The sequence below is a fragment of the Danio rerio genome, chromosome 1 (assembly GCF_049306965.1).
Source record: "Danio rerio strain Tuebingen ecotype United States chromosome 1, GRCz12tu, whole genome shotgun sequence".
Taxonomy (NCBI): Eukaryota; Metazoa; Chordata; class Actinopteri; order Cypriniformes; family Danionidae; genus Danio; species Danio rerio.
In genome coordinates this window covers 41,545,001-41,565,000 of record NC_133176.1, presented here as the reverse complement: position 1 = coordinate 41,565,000, position 20,000 = coordinate 41,545,001, and the positions used below count along the sequence as shown (strand labels likewise).

General features: G+C 34.5%; 1 protein-coding gene across 2 annotated transcripts in view; it reads left to right on the top strand.

The window, feature by feature from the left end:
* Positions 1-20,000, top strand: part of glra3 (glycine receptor, alpha 3) — a 105,987-nt gene that overhangs the window by 74,846 nt on the left and 11,141 nt on the right. For both annotated transcript variants that reach the window (XM_021477569.3, NM_152965.1), the window contains 3 exon segments: positions 2,969-3,051; positions 6,423-6,560; positions 18,728-18,942. In XM_021477569.3, coding sequence (XP_021333244.1) covers positions 2,969-3,051; positions 6,423-6,560; positions 18,728-18,942 — 436 coding nt within the window.

Below are 20,000 nucleotides of genomic sequence, written 5' to 3'. Positions count from 1 at the left end.
AGAGCAGACAATATCAATGTGGCAGGGTGAAGGGTAGAAAGGAAATGCTGGAGTTAATAGTGAGGGGCAAATTATGTCAGGCTTTTGAGTAGATATGACAGAAAGCTGCGCAGATGTGAAACGACAGAGGATTCACTCTAACTGAAATCCACGTGGTTCCCTGAGGGAGAAGGAGTGTAATTAAAACATGGCCAATCTGCGGCTGCCAGACTCGTCTCTGCTTTGCTTTAAAGGCCTTCCGTTCAAAAAAATCCCACCACTCAAGCAGCTTCCGATTCTCACAAACCTCCACTTTGATTCCTCCTTTTGTCTGAGCCGTGGATTTGTGCATAATACATTCAGAAAACGTAACCTGAATTGCATTTACATTTACAATTTTTCAACCAGGGGAAAAGCCCAAACTGTTTACACTGGCATATTACATTTACATTTATTCATTTAGCAGACACTTTTATCCAAAGCCACAAACAACTGAGAATAGTAGACGCATCAGAATGCAAAATCACTCAAAAAAATATTTTTACTGCTTGTTCAAACTACTTATTTGAAACGAGCTGAATCAACACAATTCTTGAGTTTTTTTGGGACGACTTAATTGTTTTATGTTGGGACAACATAAAGGAATTATGTGGAACCCGGCAATTTTTTACAGTATAAAGAGATGCAGTGACAAGAGTCAGTTAGCTTAGCAGTATGTGATTTTATTTATTTCTTTAAACCAGTTTTATGTTTACTTAAAGTATATTTTTGAAAATAGACAAAAAAAGAAAATTGTAAGTCAAAATTATTGATTTTACTTTTATGCCAAAAATAATTAGAATATCTAATAAAAAGATAAGATTTCTTTCCATAAATATATCAAAATTTAATTTTGATCAGTAATATTCATTGTAAACAAAACAAAATCCACTCCTCAACCCCCCTAGCCCACACAGAAAAATAGTCTATAATATTATACATTGCGTATACTTGTAATCAACATACAATAACCTAATTTAGACATCTTTAAATTAACTTTTCTTAGTATTTCAATTTTTTGAACCCTCAGTTTTAGACTTTCAAATTGCAGCATCTCAGCCATGCGGCACAGTGACTCAGTGGGTTGTTCTGTCACCTCACAACAAAAAGATTCACATGAAAACACAAAAACTCGCTGTAAGACACTGTTAAGGTCATGCTGAATCAACAGGCAGCGATAAAAGTCTTTTATGCTGGCCTCACACCAAGACCAAAATGAAGAATTTGCGCAAGTAAGGTACATACAAAGTAAATGCTAACACGCAAACAGAGGCAAATTACTGTCTCACTGCGTAATTAATGCAGGCTGCGTTTGTCATGAACAAGCAGAATTATCTTCAACACCACGTTTTGGTGTGAATCCAGCATGAGAATAAAGCGGTGTTGGTCAATCATGAAGGAGAGGGTCATAAGGTCACAAGATCACACTGATACTTCGTTTCCACACTGTGATACCACACCGTGACTCAGCTGATGCTGCTTTTTGTCTAGACGAATGGCCAAACTGCATAGAAAAACACTTTGGTTTTGAAAATAGCAGTCTTCATGTGGAAAGGGCCTAAATTGGCTATAGTATATGAGAGTGTGTTAAAGAAAAAGTTTATTGGTGTTTCCCAGCACTGAGGGTTGCATGAGTACTGGCATACTTAAAACAAAGTTATTTTTCATTCTTCTTTCAGGGAAAAAAAAAGGGGTTTAAGGAATGATATGCTGTATTTTAGCGACTGTACATTTGTACCAGCTCTGCTACTCAAGCTGTTTATTCTCTTTTGTTGTTCTTGTTTTTTTTTTCCTTTTCTGAAATCAGTGAATATGAGATATGAATCAATTGCACGTCAAAGGCAGCGTAGACCCAGTGCATGCCCACCAATTGCATAATTAGTAATGGTAGTTCAAAGGTGTTTGGGAGCCAAAACAAACTCATCCAAAAGCTCACTTTGGTGTGCAGTTTTAAACTGCCGAAAAGAACACAAAATGAATTTCGCTTCAGACAGATTTTGTTAGAAATGGCAAAATTTAAGTTTGTTGATTGATTTTGTATCACCCACCCATAAAACATATGCCAGAGTTATTGTTTCATTCAACTGTGCCGATCCCCGTTAAAGCAAGGACTAAGCTGAAGCAAAGTGAGTGAGAATCTCAGCCAAATATTGTCCTATGCTAACAAAGTATACATTAGTTTATTTACTCAGATGCATAAGTCTCAAAGCATGTTTTTTCATGTTAAGTGTGACATAAAAGAAACTAACATTGCTAAACTACAGGGTGGGCCATTTACAGTATATTACACCTTAATAAAATGGGAATGGTTGGGGATTTTAATGTCCTGTTTGCAGGACATTAGAATATGTGAGGAGGCAAAATGTTCAGGATGGGTGATGACCATGGTGGCCGTTTTGAAGTTGGCCATCTTGGATCCAACTTTTGTTTTTTCAATAGGAAGAGGGTCATTTGACACATTAAACTTACTGGGAATTTCACAAGAAAAACAATGGTGTGCTTGATTTTAACGTAACTTTATTCTTTCATGAGTTATTTACAAGTGTCTGACCACTTATAAAATGTGTTCAATGTGCTGTCTATTGTGTTGGATTGTCAATGCAACCCTCTTCTCCCACTCTTCACACACTGATAGCAACACCGCAGGAGAAATGTCAGAACAGGCTTCCAGTATCCGTAGTTTCTGGTGCTGCACATCCAGTAAAGTTCTTGGATCTTGAAATGTTTGCCCTCTCACATATACTAATGTGCCACAGACAGGACATTAATATCACCAACCATCCCCATTTTTATTAAGGTGTATCCATGTAAATGGCCCACCCTATAATTGAGATTTGATGAGATGAATTAAATATAATAAGGGATTAAATAGGGACTGAAACAAAATGAGAAACAAAAGGTGTGTATATACAATAACATCTATTATGTCATTTTCTCATTGGATTTTTAGATTGACTCTGACGCTCTCGTGTCCGATGGATCTAAAGAATTTCCCCATGGATGTGCAGACGTGCATAATGCAGCTGGAGAGTTGTGAGTAATCTCGTATGACCTCTTCTCATCAGGAGCTTGTTATGTAACTCCCCCCAGCCCTCGTTCACAGTTCTGCGGAAAGCAGACACTCATTTGATAATGTAGCTTCAGCATGAGGTCAGTAGCAGATTTGATGTGAAGCATGTTTGGCATTAGCATTCACCTGGTAGAGTTGTGCTAAAATTATGGGTAGGGAGGACCCTGAAGACATTCAACATGTCGCCTTAAAATATCCTCATAGAGAAATCTTGTACTATCTCTAGACAGTAACTTGAGGACACATAGGTCGGACGTTCTTTCTACAGTCTAAGTGCCTTGTATCTGGTTAAAGATTAGTGAAGCTAGTGGTCAAAGTGTTCAGCAAATCATTCAAAGAGCTTTCTGTGGACTGGAAAACATGCCACCGCTCCCTCGATCTTTCCCATGATGATTGCTCTGAGCTGGGGTTGAGGCTTTTTAACGAAAGGCCTCATGTCATGGGGAATATGTCTTTATAACTACATATTTTAGAGTGGCCATGTTCTTGTTGCAAAAAAAGAAAAAAAAAAGAAAAAAAAGAGTTGCTTATTGAGAGGTTTAATGTTACATTATTTCTAACAGAAAATTGTCTCTGCTGGAAGTTTGATCATTCAGTAGATAAGAAATGTGTATAAAGGTGCAAAAGTTTATCTGTTAATTAACAGTTGTCTGTAGCTTGCAATTCATGTTTTACATTTATTTAGGCTTTCATTTTGCATTATAGGAAGTTTGGACCTGGTCTTCATTACTGTTTTAAAAAAAGTGTAATAAAGTGAGTTGTACTGACATTCTTAGAATTTTTATAAAACTTGAGGCATTTTTGGCATTTAAGGTTAATGAAGCAGGTCATCAGACCACTGTGGTTCATTCTGTATAGTCAATATGAAAAAAGCCTTAAGGGGCAAATAATATTGACCCCCAAAATGACAATAAATATATAAATGTTGGTTTATTTAAATAAAATAAATAATTTTTTTTCTTAGATGGGCTACCAAACAAACCACACATCCCGTAACTTACCTAATTAAGTTGTCTAGTTAATTCAATTAACCTATTTAAGCCCTTAAACTGCATTTTTAGCTGAATTTTAATATCTTGCAAAATAACTGGTAAAATATTATTAAATATTAATATATCATGTAAAAATAAATTGATTAAAACATTTATTATTAAAAATGTTGTTAGTATCTTTATATGATATATGATATATAAAAATAACCATATACTGTATAAAACATTCATTTCACAAAGCTAATAAATTGTAATCTGCAATATTTTCAAAAAAAAATTTGAAGCAGAGATTTAAGTCATATAATGCAATTCAAAGCCTAAATAAGCAAAAAAAAAAAAAAAAAAAAACACCTGCGAAACAAGCTACGGGCAACTGTTAAAGATATTGTTTTCCAGGTAAGAATAGAATAGAATAGAATAGAATAGAATAGAATAGAATAGAATAGAATAGAATAGAATAGAATAGAATAGAATAGAATAGAATAGAATAGAATAGAACAGAACAGAACAAGCAGGTTCACCTTCCCTCTGGTAAAGTGGCACCATCAAGAGAAGCACAAGTGACACTAGAAACAGAGATAATTATATCCACCATTTCAACATCACACCATACATTTTCCGCTGCATTTGCAGCCCTGAGGATATTGTGCTGGTGAACTGCTTAATGCTTTGTGATATGATTTGTCTTCATGTTAAAGCTTTGTGCCTTTTCATTATGAACTGCAGTTACAGTAGCTTGTTTCATGTCTGTATGTGCACAGTATGAGTTCAAATATACAGTTCAGCAATTGATAGGCAAGAAAAGTAAGCCAGTATATTTTTACAATCTTTGTATTAAAATTCACTTTAGTGTCGCAGTGATCTTAAAATCTAAACTCTTATTTTGAAGTGACTGTCTGTCAAAAATTGACTTTTCAGACAGTTTCTTGTTAAACTTTGCATCTTTAGAATATACAGTAGACATTAAACCATCAGAACTGAAACGAATAGTACAGATCCCAGTATAGTACCAGAATAGTACAGCACAAAAAATCTACAATGTTTATACACACACACACACACACATACATACATACATACATACATACATATATATATATATATATATATATATATATATATATATATATATATATATATATATATACACACACACAGTTGAAGTCAGAATTATTAGCGCCCCTGTTTATTTTTTTCCCCCAATTTCTGTTTAATGGAGGGAAGATTGTTTCAGCACATTTCGAAGCATAATAGTTTTAAGAACTCATGTCATTCATTGCCATGATGACAGTAAATAATATTTTACTAGATATTTTTCAAGACACTTCTATACAGCTTAAAGTTACATTTAAAGGCTTAACTAGGTTAATAAGGTGAACTAGGCAGGTTATGGTAATTAGGCAAGTTATTGTATAACGATGGTTTGTTCTGTACACTATCAAAAAAAAAAAAACAATTAGCTTAAAGGGGCTAATAAATTTGTCCCAAAAATGTTATTAATATTTATTATATTATATTATATTATATTATATTATATTATATTATATTATATTATAATATATTATATTATATTATATTATATTATATTATATTATTAAATATTATCAGACTTAGTGTGAAAATGTCCTTGCTCTGTTAAACATCATTTGGGAAATATTTAAAAAAGAAGAAAAAATTATCTTGGGGGCTAATAATTCTGACTTCAACTGTGTGTATATATATATATATATATATATATATATATATATATATATATATATATATATATATGTAATGCCAATAACTGTGTACTAATACAAATGTCATTGCTTAGTACAATAGTAAATTTAATTATGCTTTATTGCAAACTCCTATAGTTGTAATTAAGGCTAAAAGCGTTTGAGGTTAGGTCAAAATGACAGTTTACCCTAAAATAAAAATTCTCTCACTAATATTCTTCTACATTTTTATGACTTCCTTTCTTCTTTTAAACACAAAACAATGTAATATTATTACTTACTATGGAGATCAATGGCATTTTTTTCCTACATTACTCTTTAGTATATCTTGCTTTTTGGGTACAAAAAAAAAAAACTAAACTCAAACAATTGGAATAACAAACATTTTTTAATGATTAGAGAGAACACTAGTTAAAGATATAACTGCAGACATTAATTACAGTTACTTTTTAAATATAGTTACAGATGTCAAGAATATTCTTTGAAGATTGGTGAAAATGTTTATTTTAATGTTAAATTCTAACAGTTGAGTTATTTTCAGAATGACTATAATTTCACAACATTTTCCATCCCATTACTACCAATACTGAAAAATCTAAATGTTTCTCTTGCTCTTTCATCTAGTTGGTTACACAATGAATGACCTGATCTTTGAGTGGCAAGAAAAGGGACCCGTGCAGGTGGCTGATGGACTGACCCTTCCACAGTTCATCCTCAAAGACGAGTCTGATTTGAGATACTGCACCAAGCACTACAACACAGGTAATTTCCAAAGCATGCCATTCAACAACATGTAAACAATTAACGGTTTTACTACATATACTCAGACACTTGCTTCAGTGATGTTTCTTATAAATGCAAATTAAATGTAGATGATTTCATGCATTAATTCACAAACCAAATTTCACAAATTTGGCAAGCTTTGACCATGTGACAGATCACCATACAAATTATACTGTGCAGTTCAGGGTTTTTTCTACATTTTTGCTGTACTAAGCATGACTATACAATATAAAATTTTATTTGATTGTTCTTCTTTTAAACATGTAGGATAAAAAAATAATAATAAATTGGGGGTTGAAACTAAGGAGTTAATAACTACTTCTTTAGTGGGATAGAAGACAACAGAAGATTTATGATTTAAATTTATGATATATGATTTATTCATAATAATTTTCTAAATGTCAATTTAAAAATGATTAAAAATAACAGTGTTTTTATTATCCAGTGTTATACAAACAAAAATGCACAATTACAGGAGTATAATATACAAAGTATAAACGTCTTTAAGCTTTTTTTTTTCCCCAATAGTCAACAGAACAAACCATCGCTACACAATAACTTGCCTATTTACCTTAACCTGCCTATTTAACCTAATTAACCTAGTTAAGCCTTTAAATGTCACTTTAAGCTGTATAGGCGTGTCTTAAAAATATCTAGTCAAATATTATATTATATTACTGTCATCATCGCAAAGAAAAAATAAATCTGTTATTAGAAATGAGTTATTAAAACTATTATGTTTAGAAATGTTTTGGAAGAAAATCTCTCCGTTAAATAGAAATTGTGGGAGAAAACAGGGATCTAATAATTCAGGGAGGCTAATAATTTTGACTTCAACTGTATATGTACTGTAGGCATTTTATCCAAGCATTTATGTTAAGTTAAAAACCACACATGGAGGTTAAAATGTGATTTTACAGTGGAACTGACAACACAGGCTTCAACAACATACATTTGACTGCAGTTTGTAGGTAAAATGAAAAATATGGGGGCAGTATTAGAACAAGAACATTTGTTTCTTTGTCAAATTTACTGGGACATGTTAGTCAACAAATTAGATATTTTCATGCAGTTTTTTGAAAAACAACAAATAAATACCACAGAACAACTCAAAGATAATTATGATTTGTAAATATCTATTTGCCTCATACAGTATACTGCATCTATTTCCATAAACACAGATTTTCAGGCGTGGTCAGATTTCTCAGTAGCTCACTTTATACATTGTTGTACTTGTGATGCTGATTACTCTGCTTCGAGTCCAGTGATTACAAATCCACAAAAGAGAAAAGTCTACTCACTTTGTTCGTGCGTTTGTTTTTGAAGACCACTAGTTTGGTTTAAGGAAGGATTTAGATCAGTGGTTTTGATCTGTATAACAATCCCTGCCATCTTGTTGAAATCTGCAAGTAGAATGAGTATATGAAATGTACAACTAAACATACCCCAAGTGTCTCATTTCATTTGCAAAAAATATAGATAGCACCCTCTAGTGGATCTGTCATCTAAAGCATGCATCAAAATGTACCAAGAGCAACATAATTTATCCTTCAGAAAAAAAAAGAAAAAAAACATAGGCTGATGCATGCATTTCTAATGAGCCTGTCCTGGGAACTGTGAATATAGAATTTCTAGATGGACAGATCAATTTTTGTGTTGTGCAATGCAATAGAGCATCTTGGGGTGAAAAAAAAGTAAGAAAGAAAAACTCATGGCAGTATGTATGAAGAAGTGTTTTCCAACCCTGTTCCAGGAGGCACACCAACAGTACATATTTTGGACATCTCCCTTATCTGACCCATGTTCTGATGAGCTGATTCAATAGGGAGAGGTTGAAAATGTGTACTGTTGGTGTGCCATTAGGAACGGGGTTGGAAAACACTGGTATAAAGGATGATTATCTGACAGCAAATGCTCGGTAAATACAAAAATACTGCAGTTTTGGGAATAGATTTTTGTTATTGTAGAACTATTGTATCTATGTTATTTGTGATACATGCAAAAGTCACATTTTCAATTAGCGCAATTCGAAGGATGATTGAAACACAGTTTGCAAGAAATAAAAGAGAATGAAAAAAGCAATCCAGCAGAATGCATTTGAAATCATGCTTCAATGAGATGCAGTGTTAAGGAGCAGCTTTATTAACTGATAACAGAAAAAGCTTGTTATGACAGATCTCTTTGTCTCAATTATGCAGCGAACGCCTGGCCTCAAAATTGCTGTCATATAAATATCAAGTGTGTGGAAAACACTTCAGTGAGGAAAGCCCTGTCAGTCAGTGTTTACTGCCTGAGATTTTCTTTTCGCTAATCATTTTATATAACTCATTCAATGTAGTGGACCATAAAGCAATCACAAAACTTAAATTTAGAAATCGTAATCTTCAACAAGCAGAATAACTGGACCAAACATTAAGCTGTAAGACTTCTGAGAACTACAGAGGATTTTTATTTTTAAAAACAGACAAAATCCGGCTGAGCAATGTCAATGTCAACAGTGACTGGAGCATTATAGTACATATATACTGTACACACCATCCCATCAAATCTATCTTTAGGAGATTAAGTTCTCAATACCCTGGTCAGATGTAATTGGATAAATCAGTAAGCCTTTTTATTTTGCCTTTCATATTTAAGCCTATGCATTACAGTGCTATCAGTTCATATACTGGAATTATCTGACACGCTCCCGAGTGAGTGACGAGGCGGTAATGACCTTTTTTCTCCCTGTGATTTTTTGCCTGAGAGCGACTATGTGACACTATGAATGACAGATGCTGGTGGGTCAAGGTCAGGCTGCCTTAAACAATTGTCCACAGTGAGTGATGACAAAATGAGAGAGAGATGTCCACCATATCAAACCTGAGAGGCAGGAGAAAATGGTAAACCGCAGTGGGGAAAAAGAAAGACGATTAGAGAACGAATGGTCAGACTCCCCTAGATTCAAAGGTCTCTTTTTTATGTAAATCTCTAGACAGTTGATGATCGAATGATTCTATAGGGATCTACATGTCAGTCATGTTATTCCCTGGACTGTTTTAAAATTTCAGACTCAGTAATTGAATCAATATTGACTCATATATTAATATTGATCGTCTTGAAAGGTGAGCGTCCAAATAAAAGGTAAAACAATTACAAAACGCCACCCTGTCAATAGCTTTGAAGGGTTTTCGATATACTCAATTGATTTATTTAATTCATGCAGAAGTAATTGTTTTGCTAAATAAAACATAGGTTGCATATTCCAAACTGCAAAAGTACATATAAATCAGACAAATAGTTTACAAAATGAATCCAGACAAATAAGCATTGGTAATACACATTTGGTAACAAACACGCATGTCTGTATGTGTGTGTGTGTGTGTGTGTGTGTGTGTGTGTGTGTGTGTTTGTGTTTAGCCTGAAACGAAAAGCTGTTGCACAACAACCTTTTTAGAAAAAGCAGTTTTTGAAGGCGACTTGGGAAACTGAGCTGTTGTGTTAATTTAACACTGCTTTATTCGGGCCAGGAGAGCGCATAGTGCTGATATGTTATAACGCATAAAACGGTCTAGTCATAACAGACAAAACCACGTATGAAATCAGAGCTAACAAAATTACTTTTTTTTCTATTCCCCACAGTCTGTGGTTTAGCTTCTGGCTTCAACTATGCCTCACTTTTTTTTTTTTTAAATCAGGGATCTTACACCTTTTTTTTTTTCTTTAGTTGCTATAAAACCTGTGGTGAGAAATTAGAAATGAAGAATGATCCATTATTTTTGTGGATGGATTGGACATACATTTGTAGAAGCTTTAATTTCAGGTGCAATAATTTTTGAGAAGTAAATATTTGTAAATAGTTACACAGTCACTGGCCATTTTCTTAGGTACACCCTAATAGGACCAGGTTGGACTCCCTTTTGCCTTCAGAACTTTTTTATTCCTTTATGACAGGTTCAACAAGATACTAGAAATATTCCTCCGAAATTGTGATGATAGCATCATGCAATTTCTGCAGTTTTGTCGGCTGCACATCCATGATGCGAATCTTCGGGCATACTGACACTTTGTACAGTTGCCTTGAAGCGGGCCAAAGCGCGCTTGTCCCCCCTCTCGTCTCCCCCGACGGCCCGCACTCACATTACATTCTAGCCTGGGCACGCTTACGTCACCGATGATGCGCTGTTCAGTAAGCGCTCTCGCTCAGCACAGTGGAGATTTCTTTAGTTAAATCACTTTAGTCATTTGGGATGCAGTGACACGCAGTAAAATATTTCGCCAAACAGATCTGCCACTTTTGACATTCATAAACAATCATAAAGTCCTTGAGCTGAAGGAATTAGGAGGTTTGCTGAAGGTGCAGCTGTTGTGCAGTGATGGGTTTGCGTCTTTAATAAACTACGGCAGTTTGCGTTAATTGAACAGTAAGAATGATTAATAAATCCATATCAAACAGTCCCTTAAAAGTCACATCTCGCTTTGAGTTTCGGAGTCAGTCACGTTTTGCACTCACACAAAAGCGTACCGCGCCAAAGGCCAAGAGAATCGCACTCAGGCACACCTCTTCCAACCAGGCTAGGGCGGGCCGAGTGAACCGTGCCTGAGCCCGATTCGGAGCCCTCACACTTCTCAAACGATCTGGGAAACGGGCCTGGGCACGGTTCAGATAGCATAACGCAAGTAGGCCCTTCCATTCCACCACATCCCAAAGGTGCTCTATTGGATTGAGCTCTGGTGACTGCGGAGGCCATTTGAGTACAGTGCACTTATTGTCATGTTCAAGAAACCAGTCTGAAATGATTTGCGTTTTATGACATGGTGCGTTATCCTGCTGTAAGTAGCAATCAGAAGATGGGTACACTGTGGTCATAAAGTGATAGACATAGTCAGCAACGACTCTCAGGTAGGCTGTGGCATTGACACAATGCTCAATTGATACTAATGGCCCAAAGTGTACCAAGAAAATATCCCCCACACCATTATACCACCATTGTAGCCTCAGTTTCCTTTTTTTAAGCTGACAAGAGTAGCACCCAGTGTGGTCTTCTGCTGCTGTAGCCTACCCTCCTCAAAGTTGGACATGTTGTGCAATCTGAGATGCTCTTCTGCTCTTACTGAGTTACTGTTGCCTTTCTATCAGCTCGAACCAGCCTGACCATTCTCCTCTGACCTCTGGCATCAACAAGATTTTATGCCCACAGAACTGCCGCTCATTGAATATTTTCTTTTTTTCTGACCATTCTCTGTTAGCCCAAGAGATGGTTGTGCGTGAAAATCCCAGTAAATCAGCAGCTTCTGAAATAGTCCACACCAACAATCAGGCCATGTTCAAAGTCACTTTCTTCCACATTCTGTGAATGAATTAATGAATGAATGTATTTTGCATTATGACAGAAAAATCCAAAATATGATTATTGCATATTTGCATATTGATTAGCAAGCCACATTATTTTGTTCCGAGTAGATTGCATTTGGGCATTATGAAAATGAGCTGCTGTTTGTGTTCTTTCACCTTGCCAGTAGAAATACTATTTCTAGCCATATCTGCGCTCTTATGGACTGCAGTCTCACATGCAGAAATTTCCCTGTATACTATAAAAATATTGCTGGGTCTTTTCAACCTAAATTTTGGTTACACAAAAGGACAAAACAAATATATATTTTTTTAAATAAAAGTGCCTTGATTTAAAGGGATAGTTCACCTAAAAATTTAAATGTAATCACTATTTAATGTCCCCAATGTGGTTCCACACCATTACAGTATGATTTTGTTGTTGCAATAAATTTAAAAGGTGACATTTTGAAGAAACCTAAAAAACCTGTAACAAAACCTGTATCAAGTTTCATATTAAAAACAGCTACTGTAAGTGTGAAAGTCAAAGGTTACAGGTTTTGAGCTTTCTTCAAAATATTGTCTTTGTGTTCATCAGAAGAAAGAACTGAACAGGTTTGAAACAAGAAATAAATGATTTTCAGCATTTTCATTTTTGGGTAAACTATACCTTTAAGAACTTTATTTATAGGAAAACAATTCACATCCAGGTTCATATGTCAGCGTAGTTTACGACTGTAGTTTAGTATACTATATGTATATAGAATGATGTACATAGAATTGCCTCACAATGAAAATAAATGGATCTGTTTTTGTGTTTACAGACATGTTTACAGAGGTATTCGCCAATGCTGACCTGTATACAACACACTCATCTCTTAATTCACTTTCCTCACCTACATCTGTGCTTAACTGAAAAATCACTTAATGTCCCAATGCCTTGGTTACAAAAGAAATCAATAACTCAATACTTGACAGATAGCTTGTTTCAAGCCCCTGACAGGCCGCATATTTGTCAGTCTGTCAGATCATGAGAATATACTACACTTGCTTCATGCAGCCATTACATGTGGCTAACATGACCAGGCACTGTCAGATCATCAAACCGAATAACAATCAATCTCCCTTTATGTGAAGAGACACTTCTCTACAAGCATGTTTCCTCGTGGAGTGATTGTATAAGTGAAATGCCACCCCTGAAATTTACCCAGGGGCCTTTTTTCCGATCGCATTACTCATACAAGCAGCCCCTGCTGACCTTGTGATTTTTATACCGACGGGTACAATATAGATGCTAAAAATCAAATTAGCCTTCAAACACCACAATGACGTTTCACTTTCAGCATCGGGCTCATTAACACTTCTTTAAATGCGTTTCTGGGCTCTGCAGTATGACAGGATGGACACAGGGCCTTCTGCATGATTGCTCACACATTTCCTCCTCTAACAGACAAGACTTCCTGCTCTGCCGTGTAGTTCTGCTCCCCGCATCTTCCGTCAGTTGAGTCATGAGGGATGTGAAATAAGCACATGGCACAGCTTTAGTGATGTCACAGTGGGTTTTCATCCTGGAGCTAATGCAGAACAAGCCCGTCAGTGAAAGGACGGAGGCTCCTTTGGGTTTCCTAAATATGCAAATTAAGCAACGTGCTAAAAAATTCATCTCTGCCACAGCTCTAAAAATAAGAATCTTTTGGCAGGAAGTATTGATTTTATTGCTCTACACATAAAAGTAAAAAAAAAGGTTTATTTTAAACACTACATTAAAGTGTTAAAAATAATCGCCCGTGGTAATAAAGTAGTTGCCATGAAAAGACAACAACTATGAAAATATAAACAAATTACTAGGAACTGTAACCATTTTACATTTTGTCAGTTTAGTGGCTAACACTGTACAAATTTGAGTTCAGTCATATGAAAATGTATACGATTTTAAAAAGTAGGCGTGACACCATACCCCATCCTTAAACCCAACCATCTTTGGAGGATGAGCAAAATCCACTAAATCAAAAAGTTACAAATTGCTGTAAGAATTTTGGTATATTATTTAACAATATACACTTCTAGTTCTTCTAGTTGATTATTTGGAAAAGTGGCAAAAGGTAGATTTTGGTAGATTCCCAATGCATCATCTGTTGAGCTGCACCGTAATCATCACAAATACTGCAGAAGACCTATTGGAATTCACACGCACCCAAGATTCTCACAGAAATCAGTCAAGTTTGGTGAAGGAAAAATCATGGCTTGGGGTTACATTCCATATGGGGGCATGCAAGAGATCTGCAGAGTGGATGGCAACATCAACAGTCATACACAATATTAATTATTTTTCCACTGCAGCATGACTTTATATTCTATACTGTACATTATTAAGTGACGAGACTTTTGTCTAAGCAAAGTCAGACCTTACTGTCCTAATTAAATAACTTAAAACCAAGGCCTGATCATATTTTATTTTTGTAAAATAAGTGTAATCTAGAGGCCTTTGCCTTTCTTATAAGTCACTTCTGATACCAAATGATCAACTAGAAGTTATTAATTGCTGTTCCTAAAACTTGGATAGGTGACAAGACTTTTGTCAGGTAGTGTCAATCCTCTATGGGTAATTCTACAGTACGCTGTAGCATTCATTAACAAAAGTTGAAAATACTATAATATATACACAGTATTACTGTATAAATATACTTGTTACCAGTGGTGGAAAGAGAATCATACTCAAGTAAAAGTGCCATTACTTAAAAAAAAAAAAAAAGGTTGATGCGTTTACATGTAATTTGTGCATGTGTGTGTAAACAACATTATATAGTGCATTTAGTTATTGTTTAAGGCCATTTCAGTCATCATACAGTAAACATCTGTCATCTTCTCATCAGTGACGTGCATCTAAACAGTCTCTGGGTCATTGCGTGTAAAGTATCTTCTTGGACACCTTTAATGCTTCCAAACATTTTGCTGCATGTCTTAAGGTAGTTCTGTATGATGTGATTTACTTTCTATGTGCGATTCGATTGGACAGGAATCGCAGGAATTATTTTTCTAACCCCCACAGACAGAAAATAATAAAGTAGTGACTGCAGCTTAAAGGAAAGAAGTGGAGTAAAAGTACTGATACAGCACTAAAAAATGTACTCAAGGGAAAGTAAAAGTACACATTTTTAAAACTAGTCAGTAAATTGTAGACTACAGTCATTTAAGTGTTTGTAATTTTTTACTTTACCCCACTGCTTCTATAGTATGGTTAAAAAAAATAAAAACATAGTATTAACTAAACTACCACACTATAGCAATTTTATATGGACACATGTGAAATAGTATATTTTTATGCATCATGATTATAGAAATCCTCGTGTACATATAAATGAAGACATGTCAAGACACGTTTTAGTTTGAAAACATGGCTGCGTCTTGCTATGGGTGTTGACTTGTGCACAAAGGGACACTTGTAAAACTGATTTCGGTGAGAGTTCTGAGACAGCATAAATTAATTGTGCACAACAAAATAAAGAGAGCTTTATACTTTAGCTTTTTACCATGGCTTTCTTAACTCAGAACTAAAAACTAAATACTTTCAAAATTCGATCAGAAGAATTTGGATTCGGAAATGCCTTCTCATCTTGGAATTTTAAAGCTTTTGCACTTAGCACATCTCTTTTTTCATTCCATTTTGCTAAGCTGTAAACACTGAGAAGGTGATTGGTCAAAGAAAACAGAGTTGTTTTTACAGTGCTCTCCAAAGTGGACAAATCCTTGCGTTGTGTGGACCATGAAAATGGAGCCTTTTGTATAAAATGCCCTATTTTTAGTCAGTTGATGCAGTCATGTGTCTGTTAAGCCTCATAGTTTTCAGTTTTGTTGCCATTTTGGGTTCTTTTGATATCCTTGCTGTGGGTATGAGCTGCATCATCAGGACAGTTTTCTTGGAAGTGGTTTATTCATTTGCCGTATTTGTTTTAATGTATTCCTTATTCATATCACACGTGCGTGTCTCCTGCAGTAACTACTTTACCTCAATGTTCATCCATAAAAATTGAAAAGCCACAACATTATACATAAAAACGCAACATTATTTTAGTCATCCATACTTAACATCTATCTATCTATCTATCTATCTATCTATCTATCTATCTATCTATCTATCTATCTATCTATCTATCTATCTATCTATCTATCTATCTATCCATCCATCTATCCATCCATCTATCCATCCATCCATCCATCCATCCATAACCCATGTCCCTTTCCAAAACCTTTTCATTCAATGTTCCACGCTGGTAAAATGATCTTCCCATTCCCACAAGGACAGCAGATTTACTGGTATCCTTTAAACAAAAACTAAAAATTCATCTTTTCTGAACACCTGAAACCCGGTAAATAAAACCAAGACCCCTCTTCTTTCCCCCACCTCACCACACACAAACCCAAAATATAATTATCAGTTTTACAACTCAATTGTAAGTCGCTTTGAACAAAAGTGTCTGCTAAATGTCTAAATGTATGTCTATGTGGCTGTTTATGAAACAACAACTCTGCAGCTAAATGCAACTTATCCCATTCCATGAAATAAAAATGTAAATAATTAGGGAAAGTGAGGGAGAAATAACACCTCTTAGGTTGTCCGATCTGTTCTCCCCCATCCCTTGTAATACAGCAGGACAGTTTATTTTGCTGGCTTCTTTCTTGGCTTCTTTCCTGCATCCCTCTTTTGTCCTGTGAATGTTAGGTGCTGTCAGGCTCCATAACACAGACCGTCTCCTGCTTTTTGTTCTTTTCCCTTCCCGCTTCCTTCTGTTGTTGTTTCTCTCACCTCTCTCACTTAAGTCTCTAGGGGCTTTATTCTCAGGTCACCTCAACTGTAGTGTTGACAGCTCCAACCAACCAAACTCCTGAGGAGACTAGTGTGTGTGCGTGTGTGTGTGCGTGTGTGTGTGTGTGTGAGAGAGAGAGAGAGAGTTATAGGTAACGTTTCCGTGTCACGTATGCTCAGCAGAAGCAACCGCTTGTTTAGGCAGTTGAAGGCAAATTATCCCTGCTGAGAAATTTAGTAATTGTAACATAGCAAATGTATTTTCACAATATTGTTTCATATAGAAAGTTTATTTATTTTAGTTGGCTGGAATAAATGCCGTTTTTTATGATTAAGGTCAGTATTTTTATTGTTTTTTCAGTTGGCCACAGAACAAACCACTGTTATTAAATAATAGTAAATAATCTAGCTAAGCTTTTAAATTGCACTTTAAGCTTAATTCTAGTGTCTTGTTAAATAATTAGAGAATATTTTGTACTGTAATCATGGCAAAATAAATTAGTAACTGGAAATCAGTTATTAAAACTATATAAAATCTATCCAAACAGCACTTTATTAAGATTTTACATGAGGGCTAATCATTGTGCCTTCAAATGTGAATGTAGTTGTATGCAAGTACTCCTTTATTTCATGTTGGTCTAAATATGTGGTTTATGTGTGTTTAATTCATGCATTTATTTATTTTTTATTGCTATTTTTTTTTTTACCCACATCACTTAAGTTAGAGATAGGGCAGCTTGGAATTTTACCAAGCAAAGATCTCCCAGGGAGTTTGGAACAAAAGAGACAGAAATAGAGAAAGCGTCTCCTTACTTTTCAGGAAAAACAAGCCTTGCAGAAATGTGTTTTGAGAGAGGAAAAGGCTCTGCTATGGAGAACAAAAAAGAAGAAAAAAAAACAGACTGCAGCTGAAAGCTCTCAGACGTTTTAAGTAGTGCTCCCTATCTTTCACATGGATTATGCGCATCAACTTAGTCTGTATTGGCTGTCTAGAGTTGTTCACAAACCGCATATGAAGCAAACACATTCTTTTATGTTTTTTAAATGCAATACATAATACACTTTCGGTTTGTGGCATCATACATATTTGCATTAATGTTTTATCTATTCCGCCTCTTCAAGAATCATTTATAATAAGACAAATAGCATTGTAAGTTATATATAACATCATTCAGATGAGTAAGAATTTTTAAAAGTGTTTTTAAGGTTGCAATAAATCGTACCATACTGTATCGTATTGTACATCATATCATATATCATATCATATCATACCATATACCATATCATATATCACATCACATCATAATCCATATCATATCATATCATATCATATATCAAATAGATCATATATCATATCATATCATATCATATCAAATAGATCATATCATATCATATCATATCATATCATATCATATCATATCATATCATATCATATCATATCATATATCCCCTGGAAGAAAATAACCAGTACATCTTTTGTTAAAAATCAAACTGCATAAACAAATGGTCTCAATAAACAGACAGTGTTTGTCTATTGATTGATTGAAAAAAGTGAGCATAAAGTATTGGAAAACTAAGAGCCTCAGTATAAATAATTATATGGTAATTTCCATTTTCCTATTTTAATGCATCAAATGAAATCAGCCTTGGATAGCACAAAAGAAACCTTTCGAAAATTATTATTTTTTAAATGTTATGTAGAGTATAAATGATTGTATTATGTTGAAACTGGCAGCTTTATTCATTTTATAAAATCTAAATAATTTAATTAATAGATTAATTTAATAATATGATGGTTCACTGTGCAACTGAGTTAAAAATGTGCACATCGTATAAAGAAACTGAAGACTTCCACTATTAAACTGGAACACCATTGCTATCAACCGAACTGATTTTATCAAATTAAATCGTATTAGAAAATCTCAGTGGTTTTTGTCGGAACTACAATTATTACCACACCTAATCGTTTTACCAGCTAGCATAAGTCTTCATTTATAGTTCTAATCAACTCTTTTCCACTTTACTTTTTAGGCAAGTTCACATGCATTGAGGTACGGTTTCACCTGGAAAGACAGATGGGCTACTACCTGATCCAGATGTACATTCCCAGCCTGCTCATCGTCATCCTCTCCTGGGTCTCCTTCTGGATCAACATGGATGCGGCTCCTGCTCGTGTGGCGTTGGGAATCACTACAGTGCTCACAATGACAACGCAGAGCTCTGGTTCCAGAACATCCTTACCTAAGGTCAGACAACAAAAAGTATTCAGGCATGAGCGAGAGAGAGAGTGTTTTAGAGTTTATTGCCATATTGGCTATTTCATAACAACAACAAATAAAATGTATAGTTTTTTTTCTTATGAATCCAACACTGAAAAATATAATTCTAAGATGATTTATTGGATTTACTAATTTTTTAAAGTTAGGTTGTTGTAAACAATTTATTTGGGCTGAAATCAAACAAACAAATTAAGTTAAACATCACACATTATTTTGCAACAATTTTGCAGACATCATTTTTTTCAATGTATGAATTTCCCTGATTTTTACCTGACTTTCACTGATTAAAAAGCTGAAATTCCATGAACAAAATAAATAGAAGAACAGGATGCTGTTTTTAGGATGATGTCATTTAAAATTGGTTTTAGCTTGAATATCATTGTGTAAGACTGCAATAGCAACTATGAGAACAACAATAGATAATTTGCTTCAGATTAAAAAAAAAAAAAATGGTTACCAGTCCTTGAGCACTAGACTACCTTTGGAGTTTATAAGGTGCTTACTGTTTGTGTGGCTTCAAAGTGCTCCCTCTACCTTATTAATAGCTTCATAGATGATAGTTTTAAAAACTTTTATTACTTTTTAAAACAGTTTTTGAAGTAATTTTGAAGCCAAAATGTCTATTATGCTGAGATGTTAGCGTTAGTTAACGTGTACAGTCTGGTGACTGCATTTGGCTTAAGTGACTGCAAGTTTATGAGCATGTAAGGAATAAAATGAAGCTGAAAAGTAGCCTAATCTTAAGCATTTTGCTATAAGAGATATTGTATAGAAAAAAATAATAAAATGGAAAAGTAGCTGAAAAGTAGCCTAATCTTAGGCGTTTTGCAATAAAAGATATTGTATAGAAAGATATTATATATATATATATATATATATATATATATATATATATATATATATATACATATATATATACATATATATACACATATTTACATATATATATATATATATATATATATATATATATATATATATATATATATATATATATATATATATATATATATATATATATACAT